We start from the raw sequence: 16,145 nt of genomic DNA on the forward strand, positions 1-16,145 counted from the left end.
AAGATTGTTGCAGTTTCTTGTCACTTCTTCTCCTCAGCCATAAAACCTTGCAAAATGACGTAGGTTTCACTCTCTCTCTATTTAAGAGCTGCGCTCTTGACGGTGGAGTAATCGCCTTCAATACTCCATAGATAGGGCGTGTAGAACGGTGGTCGCTCCAATCGCCTTCCGTTACGCAGTACACCGACCAATTTCTTAATCGGTGTTGTTCTAGTTAGACGTAGGTTTATAAATGTTAAATTGACATCATTCAACATCAAGTTAATCCATGATGATAACGTTGAATATTTATACAGGGTGTTAGTGACATCGTGCCGAATACTGAGGGGGATAATTCAGATCATGATTCTGAGTTAATTTGAAGTGGAATTTTCCGTTCCAGTTAATTTATTACTTTGCAAGTAACTGATTGGACTTTTCCAGCTTATCGTACATTCACAAGGAAAATAAAGAGATTTCTACCCAAATTATTTGGCAGAAGAGTCATGAAGAAACGCGTCTACGTCGACAATAAGTTGTACCTTCACATAAAACAGACAAATCCCTTTATATTTAACCGTATTACTCGGCTGAATACGCAAGACGAAATAGAAAATTACAAAATCTTTATATAAAGCCCGTCTACAAAAAACAAGCGAGAGTAAATACGGTAGGTATTTGACAGTTTTTGAAGATGAACTGGGGGGTTAAAATGGCCACATCGCAGCATCATCATCATCAATTTAAGAGCCACGCTCTTGTCGTTGTAGCATTTTAAATTCCAGTCTTCAACATCATCATCATCATCAGCCCATTAACGTCCCCACTGCTGGGGCACGGGCCTTCCCTATGGAAGGATAGGGAGATCGGGCCTTAAACCATCACGCGGGCCCAGTGCGGATTGATGGTTATTAACGACTGCTAATGCAGCCGGGACCAACGGCTTAACGTGCCTTCCGAAGCACGGAGGAGCTCGAGATGAGAACTTTTTTTTGTGGTCACCCATCCTATGACCGGCCTTTGCGAAAGTTGCTTTACTTCAACAATCGCAGACCGAGCGCGTTAACCGCTGCGCCACCGAGCTCCTCTACTATGTTACTTAAGAGTTAATAGAGTTTAATCTGTTATGTAGAACGTTCACATCATAAAAAACTCAAGCTACAATTTAGAACCTTTCAACGTAGGATTACATTGTTTTTTCATTTTCTATGTTTAGCAATATACGGGGCGGAAGGCAAGAGGGAAACCACTGCCCTATTTTTTAGTTAGTCTGGATTGTCTCACTGCTGGGCAAAGGCCTCCCCTCCCTATATTTTTCTAAAAAGTAGCATGGAGAATGCTACACCGACGAAAGCGTGGCTCTTAAATCAAATATACTTTATTGCACACAACATACAAAACAAAACACAAATGGACGATAGATACAGATGGAGATTAAATTAGTGTTGATGATGAGCAAGCAATACATATCTTGGCTATATAACATTTTTTTAATTAAGATTTTTGACCCACTTGCGTCAGACAGAGTACTGCGGAGCGGAAGGCCAGAGGGAAACCAGTGCCCTATTTTTCCGTAAAAAAGTAGCATGGAAATACTGCACCGACAAGAGCGTGGCTCTTAAATTGATGATGATCATACACTTTACAACCATATCACATTAACTTTATCGACATATTAAAACGTAAGTCTCATTAAATGTCAAATATGATAGTGCGACAGGGTTTTAAAATGGGTACATGATATTGCTCATGACTGTACATAATATTTACAATCAAATCTGACATAACAGTCATGACACAGCATCACGCATATGTCCCCTAAGGGGTAGGCAGATGTGTATAGTATACTTGACAAACTCGCCAGGTATATGTTTTAAGTCTTCTTGAATAGGCGGCGAACCTATTGTTATTACCCGGGCACAAATCCTGGAAACCAGGTGATACATTTTTAAACTCATAAAGTGGAATTCAGTGGTTTAGAGACCAACCCAGTAATCGAACCTGTCACCCTACAATGGAAGTCACGTGTTCCCCAAACAGAGCTATCACGGATACTAGCGCTGTTAGAAATATAAACACCAATTTCCCGGGCTGAAACGCGGTATCGCCTCTATGTGCATTGGGCCTAAAGGTGCCTCCCCACATACATTTACCCCCAAAAAAGGGCACCAGGTGATTCAAGAAAATTAGGAACTATCACCGTCGTTAAATGTAATGTTAGTCGCACATATATTTGGGCCCTACTGCCCTATGCGTGTTGGGTCAAGAAATATTGGGGACCTCTATTGGTTATTGGATACGGATCTCGCGAATTTGAATAAAAGGCACTCGTAAAATAGTCGCCGTTCTATTATTGTGGGGATGATAGTGATGGGAGGTGGTGGGGACGCGACTTTATGACTACAATTTATATATCGGGTTTGTGTTTTTGTTTTCATGTCCGATCTTTGGTAGGGGTGATAACATCACATACCTCATCATCATCATCAATTTAAGAGCCACGCTCTTCTCGGTGTAGCATTTTCCATCCCAGTCTATCAAAGGCCAATTCCTTAACTTCCCTTGACACGACGTTAACCTTTTCTTAAATCTGTTCCATGTAAGCTTTTCTTGGTCTTCCCCTTCCTCTCTTTCCTTCTATGATGTTTTTAACACATACTTAAAAAAGTAAATTTATATATTTTTTTATAATTTCATTCCATTTTAATTTCATATTTTATTCACAGAGAAGGTGAACGTCGTGTCTTATAAGGAAGTGAAGAAATCGGCCATTGATAGACAAGAATGGAGAATGCTACACCGACAAGAGCGTGCCTCTTAAATTAGTGATGAGAAGAACATCCACCGCAAAACGAACTAAGTACCCACACCTCACCGAGCTTTCTGTTAGACCAACGTGGTCAATGGTCGAGCTGACGGTGTAAGTGACAACTGCGCTTAAGAAGAATTAATCATTGGTGCAAATCCGGTCCCTTCGGTTTGCTCCTCGTATAGAAGCAAGCCGATGAACCACAGCCACCTTGAATGACTAACGAAAAGCCGTGTCAATTTTAAGAAATCCCCAAATAACACGACCCCAACCCCTGAACCCTGTTCCCATCACTATTTCCCTCCGAACCTATCATCCCTAGCCCTTCAACTACGCTATAAAACGGGGTCTCCAGCGACTTTCGTATCTGACCCGAGGTCTTGATTCGAAGGGTTAAGCTTTTCATATAAAAACTGTCTTTACGTTCCTTTTTCTCATTCGGAGTTACAAGGTTCTGCGCTTACGGCCTGCGTAACCTTTACCTAAGTCAAGTAGAGGTACACCTTTACTTAATAGCTAAGTACTTTACGAGGGGTAAAATTGTGTAAAAAATAAAAAGGTTTTTTTTGCTCTTTTTGAGTAATGTTATAAACTTTACAAAGCTATTTTACGTGGGTTTTCTTTTTAAAGTTTTCTGTGTAGGTTTTTCAGACTTATACCACAGCCCGGACACTTCATACAAACTATCTCTTTTTACACAGACAGTACACATTGACATTATAGTACACGCGCATCTGTGTGTGTGATGTCTGGTGCCATACGATTCAAGGATAAACTATGTTCGAGGAGGGGGAGAGGTGATCTAGCTCAGACGCTGGAGGACAGCAGAGAGTTGCCGTTCTACACGTAGTATTTTTCGTCATTCTATGCTTATACATACATTACATATAACACCACGCCTGTATCTGTAGCCAATAAACGTTGCGAATGCTATCTACGTAGATGGACGTCAAACGGCTATTGGTCGAAGGCCGCGATATAATTCGCGCAAATATTTTCTTCCGTTCAAAATATGCGTAAGAAAACTTATAAGAAAATGTAGGTTGGCAGCTAATGCAAGATAAGGAAACAAAAACGACACAAAATCCCCAGAATGGACACAGATAAGGATCAGAGGTCCCTCCATCGGAACCACTATATTATTTTTACGACATTTCCAAATATTACGCTCAAAATTGCCGGTAGTAGTAAAACGTAATACTCTAACCCTTTCGAACCCATAAATTCACTAATAACATTTACTTTCGGTCGTAATATGAATATCCATTGTATTAAATATCCCTTTTTTTATTTAAGTTTTCTGATTTATACATCTACAGGGCTAACATAAGCAACGTGATAAAATTATTTATTATTAAAATTATTACATTATCCCGTTTTTCACAGGGTCCGCTTACCTAACCTGAAGATTAGACAGGTCCGGTTTTTTACAGCAGCGACTACCTGTCTGGCCTTCCAACCCGCGAAGGGAAAACCAGCCCAACATAGGTTGTGGAAAACGGAATAACGCTACGGAGATTGTGGCGCTTTCCGCTAACTGTAGATTCCTCTAATCTTCAAGCCTCGTCTCGCAACATGTAACGCTTAACATGTACGGCAACGTTGCACAACAGCGCGCGACGTTGCCAGCTGAAGCGCAACATGCCGCGCGACTTGTTGTTTGTTTAGAGAGCGTCAATTGTTGTCGAGTGGAGACGTGACACGCAACAACACAAGTTCCTCTGGCGGCATGTTTTATGCATTTGATGGGTGACCGTTTAGTAACTTTCATTCAAGGATCCTTGCTTCGAAAGGCATGTAAAATCGATATTCCCGGCTATTGACTCAGGCGCTTGTTTATATAGACAAGGTAACAAATACTGAGAGAGATGATTCAGTTCATGATTTTGAGTCAGCTTTGTAAAACTTCGTATCTACTAGGCAACAATTGTCGCGCACCCGTGTCACTCAACATGTACGGCAACGTTGCACAACAACGCGCGACGTTGCCAGCTGAAGCGCAACATGTTGCGCGGCTGTTGTTTGTTTAGAGAGCATCAATTGTTGTCGACGAAGACGTGACGCGCAACAACACTAGTTCGTCTGCCGTCGTGTTGTCACGTTGACGTGTAGTAGATGCGTAGACAGACAACGTTGTTAAACAAAAGTTCCGCCCTTGTTACGCAAGGCAACCATATGGAAAATGCTGATGAAGAACCACATTGCACACGGCACCGATGCATTCGAATTGCGTAAAAATCATCGATTCCGGTGAACTGCTGATCTAGCGCCTCGTGCCGCGTTACCAGCGGCCCGGACATGGAAACCTCGTGTCGCACTTTTGATTCTCACATCGATCAAGCCGCACTCTTTTAGTAATAAGAAATAATTGTAATCGTTTTTAAATTAAATTTATTATAAAAAGTTTTGGTTTTTTTTTGAGTCCTTCGGCTGTAGCCTTCGTAATTTGCTAACTTTCAACATGTTTATTTATTTTCATGGGATAATAAACAATTATACATGATTATACATGTTGGGCAACATGTGCAACATGTTGGGCAACATGTGCAACATGTTGGGCAACATGTGCAACATGTTGCGCGCCAAATGTTGCCAAGTGAAAGCGCAGCTTTAACGTGACAGGCGAATAAAATGTATAAAAACACTTACATATAACAGTGAGCGTAGCATTCGCGCGGATGACCTTGTGCATCTGCGCAGGTCCGACCTGGCACTGGTATTCCGCGTCGTCTTCAAGGCTGACATTCACTATCCTCAGGTTGTATACGCCATGGCGACGGTCGCCGAACATTGTGTAGCGCGGGTATCCGGGTATCACTGATGAGAAACCTGTGGAAGAAAGGGTTTGGTTAAAATCAGGAAAATGTCATAAAACATGTATCAGGGAAACACTTCGTAATGAAGAATAATACTATGTCGTCTCCTTAGGCTGTGTCTCTAGTAGAGAATGGGATCTGGGGCATGGGAGTGCCTCGGCCAAGTCGAGCAAAGCGAAGCGCCAGGTCAGGGCACTACCTACCTATTCTCGAAACGTTTCGTCGATTGTTTGGATCCTATTTCTTTTAAGAACCAGATTCGCTTCATTCACCTAGCCTCGCTCAACAGTGCTGGTGGAAATCCAGCCTAAGATCTCCCAAAGAGGCGTTTCCATCAATTGTTATAGGATATCACACATTGATGAGTTATAATGAGAAAATTACAATCGAAAAAATATCTGAATCGGACGGGACTTGAACCTGCAGCTCTTGTCAAGCTAAGACGAGCGAGTTAACAATTACACCATCGGGTTCTCCTCCTGTCCATGCTAAATTCTTTTTTTCTATGTATGTATAGTATACATTGTTTTAAGTTTACGCGGTTATTATCATAATTAAAGCACATACTAACGGGTTCTTACCGCGTTTAAATGGGGATATGAGACTCCCGATATTTGAATTGTAGCGTTGACAGCGACTTTCCGAACGGCGACCCGCGCTACGGCGACTCTCTTTACGGCGAGTGGCCTTATTTTCCCTTTACGTCGAGCGAGTTTTGACGTTATTGTACAGTTATGGTAAAAACTGTTTTGCTGTTTTCTTATACTTTTCAGTTCGTTGTTTTTATATAAGTAGTAGTGTTAGACCTATTCTTTTTATTTATGATTTGGTTTAAATAGACAAATACTTACAATTAATTTTCCTCTTATTATTTTCCTAGTTACTTACCTTTTAAGAAACAAAATAATTATAGGTATGTGGAGAAATTGGCTGCAACTAATGAAACTCCATTTTGATATAATAATATTATATTATTTTTATAAACATTGTTTTAAAAAGACCAATACCTTCTTTATATTGTGAAATAATACAATAGTTCTACGGTAGAACTGATCAGTTAGAACTACAGGGAATAAAGAACATAACATAGCATCACGTCTGTATCCTCGAAGGGGTAGAATATTGAAAAAAAAACTTAAGTACATTTATCATGTAAACACAGGCTGGCGCAAACGTAGGCCTCGTTAAGTTAAATTCTGCTTTAAAAATCTTGTAATGGATATTTTGAAGGATGAAACTTCCTGCGCAGCCTTTGTGTGGGGATGAGCCCACCCTTCCTCTAGGACGCCGTCGGCAGGGCATTGAGAAAGGGTTGGTCCTAGGGCATGGGTGTTGGTTGCCGAACTCAGCGAATAAAAGGGATCTTAATAGAGTGCAAAAAAATAGAGAGTAGGATTGGGCGCCTTGAACAGGATACTCTCCTATAGCAAGCAAAGCAAAGGTGATGGAATTAAAAAAATCACTTTTAAAAAATGTATAATAACATTACTTCTTCTTATACAGCAAAGAGTTTAGCACGTCTAGGTTATTTCATGATAACACAAATTTAGGAATAATCATGTTATTACAATCAAGCAAAGCTTAGTCAAACCAATTAAACGCTAAAGTTTCACCCAAAAAGTGATATATTATGTGGCTGGACGGCAGGTCTTAGGCAAAATCATGAAGCACACCGCTGAAGGCAGATATTTCATGTGTAGCGATGACAATATATTATTATAAATTAAAGTGATTAACTCTTATGACAGGATAGCAGGTCCTAGACGAAAAGCATGATGTAGATGTAGAAGACAATTACTCCGAGTGTAAGCACAACATTATCTTAATGGGGAAATCCCCAGGTAGCCCTTGCAGATAGACATCCAAGTTGGACTTTGAACCCTGCAACAAAACGACATATTACAGGTATGTCTACCCCGTTAAGACGCGGAAACATAAGTAAACCACGTTACGTGTGACGGTATAACAGCATAATCGATAGTCAATGTACTAAGCCATTGTTTTTAGGTGGTTTTACAGTTATTATTCTGAGGGTTTTACACTGAAAGAAAGAAAGTGAGGTTAAACCATTGTCATGGACGTGTGGAACTTATTTTAGCCAAAGTTCAGAGATAATAACCACAAAAAAACTCACCAGAAGATCTGAACATCATTTCAACATCATTGACGTGGCTTATACACCACTTTAAAAAATAAGGCATGCAAAGGGAACTTAACCCATACAGCCTAGTCTTTGGTCATCTTAATCTTTTTTTTAAGTTGGCATCGTCATTCGATAAATTAATGTTAATTTGACACAACTTTTTCCAAGCGCGGAGGCACACACTCGCATGCGATTCAGCCTTGTCGGAAGTCTAAAAACACAAGAATACCAAACATAACTATTATGTTTAAGTAGGTACCGTGATTATAATCATTAAACCCGTTGCCTGAATAATATAAAATTAATTTTGATTTAGATAAGTAATACCTAATAAGTACCTAAAATATTTGTCCCTGGCTCCAAACGCGTGGAGAGTGTTTCTTCTATAGGTAGTACTATTTATTAGTTATTGCTGTGTTGTAACGTAACACGCAATCAAACTCACTTTCGAATTTATTCTGTTATATTTATTAGTTAGGATCAAATAAAATTGAACAATTTTAATAAATTATCATAGCATGTAATCTTCTTTCAATCTAATTTACAGTTTTTGGTATGTGTGTTTTGACTGTTTAGTATATTATAAGTAATAAAATTACAAATAATAAATAATGTTCCTGTCCAAGTCATGTCAAGCATTTGTCATGTCTATTTTTATTTTTATAGAATAAATTTCAATTTCATTGTAAAAATTCAATAAAAGTGTCAAAAAATTGTGAAACAAGGATGAAACAAAGTACTCCTATTGTGTGGTTATCGGTGTTTGGAATTATTCGTTGATAAATTTTGCCAAATAATCCAGAAAAAGAATGGTCGATACTGGACTGGTCGAGTTACCTATATGCTAAGGTTGGACGAAATCTTTGAACGTTACTCTCTGATGTGAAAGTTACCTATACACCAAACAGTTTTTCATAAATTTTCGAAAGTTGGAAGACAACGAATACATTCGTTTACCAATTTCAGAGTTGATCAGAAGGAAAGGTTTGTCAACAAGGTAATTCGGCTATAGGTATTAAAATATATGTAAATACCTAGGTATCCACTTTCATTTATTTTTACATAAAATACTCGAATAATCGAAATAATCGAATCATTGCTGCTTATCATCGTTATGTATCATTAAGAGTGTCACTCTTCCCTGGTAACACAAGTTGCTATTGATCTGTTAAAAGCTACCAAGATTGCTCATAATTCAACTTAGTGCGAACTTACTTGTACGCTGAGGTGGTGAGGTGAAAAGTCTTAGTCCGGGATAAGAATTTAGGCAATGCCTGAGAGTAACCACGTGGGCGTAGGATGGTGTTGAAGCGATAGCGGGCCGGAGTGGACCTATAGCAGCAAGCGCCTAACAAGTACGGTAAAGCTACGGCTGTTTGAAGAATACATCAGGTGGGATTCATCTATTTTTACGTTTATAAGTAATTAACGAGGTGATGCTCTCCCAGCAAACCCGCTGCAGAGTTCATAGGTTCTTCGAGTACTAGAGAGATAATGAGAATACGCCACACAGTGTGCGAGAAGAACACGAAAGGACGTTGAAGCTTATGCGTGTGCGCCTGTTCTATAGGCATAAACATTGTACAAAAAAATATTAAAAACATAAACGTTATATGTATAAATAAGAGTTGACAATGTGTTTTATTAGTTTAAACCTCTCCACATCGGTTCTTAAAAGTTATCACATCATCATCCATCATTGCTGCTACTAAAACTATCATTTATATATTAATTGATAAACTTAATTATATCCTATAGGTACCTAACAGTATAAAGTTCTACCTACGCAATAAGGCCGCTTTTGTAACAACTATTACTCTGAAATTGTTTAAATAATGTGTTTCTTCAGTATCCAATAAGCACTTGGTATTGTATTGATGACAGACTTAAATAAGGTTGGGCCGGACATGTTTGTCGCATGCACGCTGAGCGGTACGCACGGATCGTCACGCGTTGTGTCTTATGATGGCGCAACGACATGGACCGCCGGAGTGCGCTCAGGATCGCGATGATGGGAAGAGGAATAGGCGGGCTTTGCGCAGCAGTCGGATCTTGTACGCTAGATTAGATTAGATTGTATTGATAATTGAAATTAGGCTCCAGTAACCAGCCATCCGACAAAAATATCGAGATAAGATGTAAGTATATATACCTAGTAGCTTTGTATCACATATTTAATCCCATAAGATTACTGAATTTATAAAACAGGCTGGAAGGTTTCCAAAAATATTATGAAACAAAAATGAACCAAAAATGCAATTATTTCAGTGGAAAAAAAATATTGTATGTAGCGTGATTAAAATTGTGTTTTGAACTGTACATATAAATGACAGATGTGATGTCAAGCAGTCGCCGTTCCGGGAATCGCTGTCCACGCTACAATTCCGATATTTCGACACTGTTGCAAGTGCCATGATCACGGGATGACTGATGAGATTGGAGTGGAGTAGGTAGATCCATAATTTTCTACGGGCAGACATATCTGTCTACCCTATTTCTTTGCCGCTTGTTTATGTTTTTGATATCGGAATGTTCGGAACCATCTGAACACTTGCAACAGTGTCGAAACATCGGGAGTCTCATATCCCCATTTAAACGCGGTAAGAACCCGTTATTATGTGCTTTAATTATGTATGTATAGTCAGTAAGCCGACGCCGGCGCCATAAATATGTAGAATATGTGTACAGTTACATGTAGATGTCAATTTATCGTAAAGATGACTCCTCAGCTATTTTTTACATACATACATACATACATAAACTCACGCCTGCCCCATTCCCACCGGGGTAAGCAGAGACTATAGAATTCCATTTGCTTCGATCCTGACACACTTCTCTTGCTTCCTCCACATTCATCAATCGCCTCATACACGCACGCCGGTTCAGAGTAGATCGTATTAAACCTTTTCTAAGGACATCTCCAATTTGGTCAGCTATTTTTTAATGTTTTTTTTTTTCCTTTTAATTGGCACTACTTTTAAGTTGATCTTCAAACTTTTTTTTGGCATTTTCCATTAATAAGAAGTACTTAAAACGTTTGCATGTCGAGTGATTTCAAAACCTCATACCATATGGCACGAACATTATGTTAATTATGTTGCTAACATTTAACAGGTTATAAATAGAATTCTTCGCGTGAGAACTTTAGTTGGTATTCCTAGAGAACGATAACAGAGACTATTTGTGACGTAAGTAATAAAGAACTTCCTAGGTTACAATCCCCAAAAACAATATAGATTGCGTTGTACAGATTTAACACAATAACTTTTAATTAAAACACATAATAACGGGTTCTTACCGCGTTTAAATCAAGGATATCCTCGTAAGGCCCGGATTTCCAGACACAATAGTTAAACAATGGGATTTGGATTTTAAAAGGCATCTGGGCCTTACGACCATATGAGACTCCCGATATTTCGACACTGTTGCAAGTGCCATGATCATGGGATGACTGATTAGTTTAAAGAACGTCTAGGGCCCTGTGCCGAGGTTTTTCTTGCAGCTTCTTTTCCCCAGCTATACAGGTCGTGAGAAGCTGCAGTAGTTTTAGGCAGATGAGACCTTTATGTAAAAAATGACGATTCAAAGTGTAACTATGTTACCTACTAAAAAGATATTTTTGAATTTTGAATTAAATTTTTTCTCGGGTACATAATTATTCAAAAATAATTTGGGCCGCCTTTGCCCACCTTAGAATAAGTTTATCCTGTAAATGTTTTGTAAAGGGTATAGCGAGGTAAGGAAGACGAAATGGCCCCCATGGCCCATGACGGAATTATCATTTGTACTGGTATTGGCACTCTAAAAGAATACGAAATGTAAGGTCGTTGACCCCTGACCTTGACCTGTCTTTGAGATATTCGAGAAAGTTCGTACGCGCGCCGAGATTTTCAAAATTTTTTTTCCGAAAAACTATAAAAGCTAGAAGGATGGGACCAATTGCGTATAATTAGGGATACTTTGAAAAATATTCTGAATTTTTTTCAGAGTTCTGGTGAAATGACAACTGTGCAAAATAATTAAACAAAATATAAATATATTTTTTTAGTACTGTTCTATTATGTTTACCGCGCCAAAAAAAATATATAATACTCTTTGATTTATATACTTACACCACACAAAAACTGATCAAAATCAAAGAGGCGCTTCTTGAGTAATTATGAATTTACTTAGTGTGCGTACGGCTGGTAGGAACTAATTAAAGAGGTCGTTTTTAGATTAATTATTATAATTACATGTTAAACAGAATTTTAATCATCATCATCACTATTTTCATTTATTACAACATTGATTGCATCATTTGAAAATATTTTCGACAGAATTTCAGCAGGACGTAAAATGCGAGATAGATATCTCGCATGAGCTAAATAATACACTTGCGGCATATGAAAATCGACTTGCGAAAATCGTATTTTGGGCAAAAGAAAACCCATTTATGCAAACCGTTTACAATTTGTACTACGAACTAGAGTTTTAAGTTTAGCATCCTGTAGCACTTTCTTCATAATAGTGGCATCATTTTCCGTACCATAAATTGGCCCAGCAAAATCAACTATAAACCCGTTCGTAGTACAGATTGTAAACAGTTTGCATAAATGGGTTTTCTTTTGCCCAAAATACGATTTTCGCAAGTCGATTTTCATATATCGCAAGTGTAATAATTATATTATTTAGCTCATGCGAGATATCTATCTCGCATTTTACGTCCTGCTGAAATTCTGTCGAAAATATTTTCAAATGATGCAATCAATGTTGTAATAAATGAAAATAGTGATGATGATGATTAAAATTCTGTTTAACATGTAATTATAATAATTAATCTAAAAACGACCTCTTTAATTAGTTCCTACCAGCCGTACGCACACTAAGTAAATTCATAATTACTCAAGAAGCGCCTCTTTGATTTTGATCAGTTTTTGTGTGGTGTAAGTATATAAATCAAAGAGTATTATATATTTTTTTTGGCGCGGTAAACATAATAGAACAGTACTAAAAAAATATATTTATATTTTGTTTAATTATTTTGCACAGTTGTCATTTCACCAGAACTCTGAAAAAAATTCAGAATATTTTTCAAAGTATCCCTAATTATACGCAATTGGTCCCATCCTTCTAGCTTTTATAGTTTTTCGGAAAAAAAAATTTGAAAAAACTCGGCGCGCGTACGAACTTTCTCGAATATCTCAAAGACAGGTCAAGGTCAGGGGTCAACGACCTTACATTTCGTATTCTTTTAGAGTGCCAATACCAGCACAAATGATAATTCCGTCATGGGCCGTGGGGGCCATTTCGTCTTCCTTACCTCGCTATACCCTTTGTGTGCAATAAAGTGTTTTATTACGAGTATTATTAATATTGAATATTCCCTAATGCATGGGATGATTAGCAGCTGAAAGCGTTATGTTATTTCATTACTCCCAATCGGCCAGTATAGTGTTTAACAGGTTATTAATATAATAGGAGACGTTGCGTGTGGGCAAAGTAGTCATTTAGTAATACTAACGTACCGACAACTAAGTGGGGGGTGGATACTATTCTGGTTTTATAATTGTCCTAAATTTAAGACTCAAGGAGTTATGAACTACAGTTTTTAAAACAAGGGCCCACTAGGATATCATGTAACGATTCTTAACGATTCTCCTCGATGCTACAAAAGTAAAGTGCTTAATCACTTTGGTTGTCGTTATAATCGTTAAATAGTACTTACATTTATATTTTATTAAAATGTGTATATAATATAATGTGTGTAAAAATGAATAAACTATAAATGTATAGTTTTTTTATTTACCGTGTATGCTGTGTACGCATGTAATTGGCAAGCATATATACCAAGTCTTTCTATTTATAATGCTGTCTATAAAAAAATTATATGTATTGCTGTATGTCATCATCATCAATTTAAGAGCCACGCTCTTGTCGGTGTAGCATTTTCCTATCCAGTCTATCAAAGGCCAATTCCTTGACTTCCCTATAAGACACGACGTTAACCTTTTCTTTAGTCTGTTCCATGTAAGCTCTTCTTGGTCTTCCTCTTCCTCTCTTTCCTTCTAGCTTTCCTTCTATGATGTTTTTAATAAATTCGTCGTGTCTTATTAGGTGTCCAATCATCTTGCCTCTTCTCTCCTCAATAATTCTCAGTATTTGTCTCTTTTCCCTTACTCTTACTAGCACTTCCTCATTAGTAACCCTTGCAACCATAAATAAATAAATGTCACCCGGACACTTCATAAAAAAAAACATTCTTACCGTATGCCGCCTCGCGTAAGAGCGAGCGAGACAGACAATCTGACACTTACTCCGGTTATAAAAAAAATAAGTATAAACATACACATACCCACCCCACCGCACCCCACCGGGATTCGAACCCGGGACCTCCGGATCGTGAGCCCAACGCACAACCACTGGATGACGGAGGCCGTTACCACAGTATAGTGACTTAATTTTTATTTAATGTCGATTTAAACTGAAAGAAAGAAAGCAACATTTTTTTTTCTACTGCATGGCCTATAGAACAGAGGCCATTTAAATTGATATATATGCACGGATGTTTTAATCCAATAGAGAGGATTAGATGTCTTTAAAATAACACGCGAGGTCGGGAGGCCAGCGAAGTACGGTCACGAGCATTAATATGTATACACTTTGGTACCATGTCACATTAACTTGTTTGACAAATTGAACTGTAAGTCTCACTAAATGTCAAATATGTTAGTGCGACAGAGTCCTAAAGTGGTTACATTATATTGCTCATGACTGTACACAGTACTAGCTGGAAATTCGACCGACTAACCGACAAGTCGGCCAAACCTGTCTCTAGTTATAACTCACACACTGACCGTCACAATGGCGGGAGGAACATCAAAATTTCAAGCCGACTGCAAGCCGTATCATAAATCGTAAACAATCCATTGCTTGCACTGCATTCATAAGCCACGGGTTAATGGCTTGAGGTATTGCGGACGAAGCACTGAAAGCTTCAGTAGATCCAGCTTTAATTTTAGTACATAAACTCACGACTATATCCCAATCGGGGTAGTCAGAGGTACACCCATCGCAAGTAATATTAAGTAATGGACATGCTGTTGAGACAATTTTATAATGTTTGACACCTGCATGTATGTACCTACACAGCTTCTCAATAAATATTTCTTGTTTCTTGTAATATTTCATGAATTTTCCGACAGGAAATTCCACTTAATATCAACTCAGAATCATGGTCTGAATCGTCCCCCTCAGTATTCGTTATGGTGTCACCAACACCCATACCTACTTGTATGGCTACCTGTATGTACTACTACGGGGAGTAAGTGACATCGTAACGAATACTGAGGGGGCTGATTTAGCTCATTATTCTGAGTTAATATCAAGTGGAATTTTCGATCGCAAAAGTATAAAATTGAAAATAATTAAAAAAGAAACATTAATTTTGCGACGGAAAATTCCTCTTGATTTTAACTCAGGATCATGGTCTGAATCGTCCCCCTCAGTATTCGTTACGGTGTCACTAACACTCCGTACCAGTAGATACAGGTAGCCATACAAGTAGGTATGGGTGTTGGTGACACCATAACGATTACCTGCCCCAAAAACTTCAAATTCACTTCAAATTCAAAAATATCTTTATTCAGTAGGTAACATAGTTACACTTTGAATCGTCAATTTTTACATAACGAACGTCTCATCCGCCTAAAACTACTGCAGCTTCTCACAACCTGTATAGCCGGGGAAAAAAAGCTGCAAGAAAAACTTTCAATTTAATCTCCACCAAACTCCATTTAAAATCATTATATATCCCACTGCGTATCCAAAACTGTACGACGCCGCTAACAACCAGAAAGTTGGTCTAAACCACGGAATTACGTCGCAATAGATACTTTGACCCAGTTAAATAGGTCTATTACATTATTATCAAACATGTATGAAGGATTATGTTCACACTAAGCAACGTTCACGCTAAATCCCTTTAGGGGTGAGCTGGATGAGCTCTACTCATATGGTAATTTGTTTGCAAGTTTATATCTGTGTAAACAAGTTGTGTATAGCGTTTAGTTCGTGATAATGGAATATGACATAAGTTTGTCGGAGATTTACAGAACTGAATGAAACACAAAACACTTATATTCCCGGGCGTGTCGTAAAATCCGACAGATGCATTGTGTCCTTTGTAACATGATGGAAAATTGTCAGGGGCGACAGGCTGATCGTTTGGCACCATAAGGTTCATCGCGTCTAAGGACATCAAAGCAACAGTGGCTTTAAGTTGTGTTTGATTTCTGGTTCTCCCCACCCCATTCGGGATTACTGGCGTGAGTTTATGTATCGACATTTTTTTAAGCCTAGAAAGGTATCAAGGTAGATACATTGTTTGAGGTTTATGCGGTTATTATCATAATTAAAA

General features: G+C 38.3%; 1 protein-coding gene across 1 annotated transcript in view; it reads right to left on the reverse strand.

Annotated features, from left to right (window-relative positions):
• Positions 1-16,145, reverse strand: part of LOC126378011 (kin of IRRE-like protein 1) — a 445,390-nt gene that overhangs the window by 167,962 nt on the left and 261,283 nt on the right. Inside the window, exon 7 of the mRNA XM_050026033.1 lies at positions 5,438-5,617. Within this exon, the coding sequence (XP_049881990.1) occupies positions 5,438-5,617 (180 nt within the window). The remainder of the gene's footprint in view (positions 1-5,437; positions 5,618-16,145) is intronic.

Source organism: Pectinophora gossypiella, chromosome 25 (genome assembly GCF_024362695.1).
Source record: "Pectinophora gossypiella chromosome 25, ilPecGoss1.1, whole genome shotgun sequence".
NCBI lineage: Eukaryota > Metazoa > Arthropoda > Insecta > Lepidoptera > Gelechiidae > Pectinophora > Pectinophora gossypiella.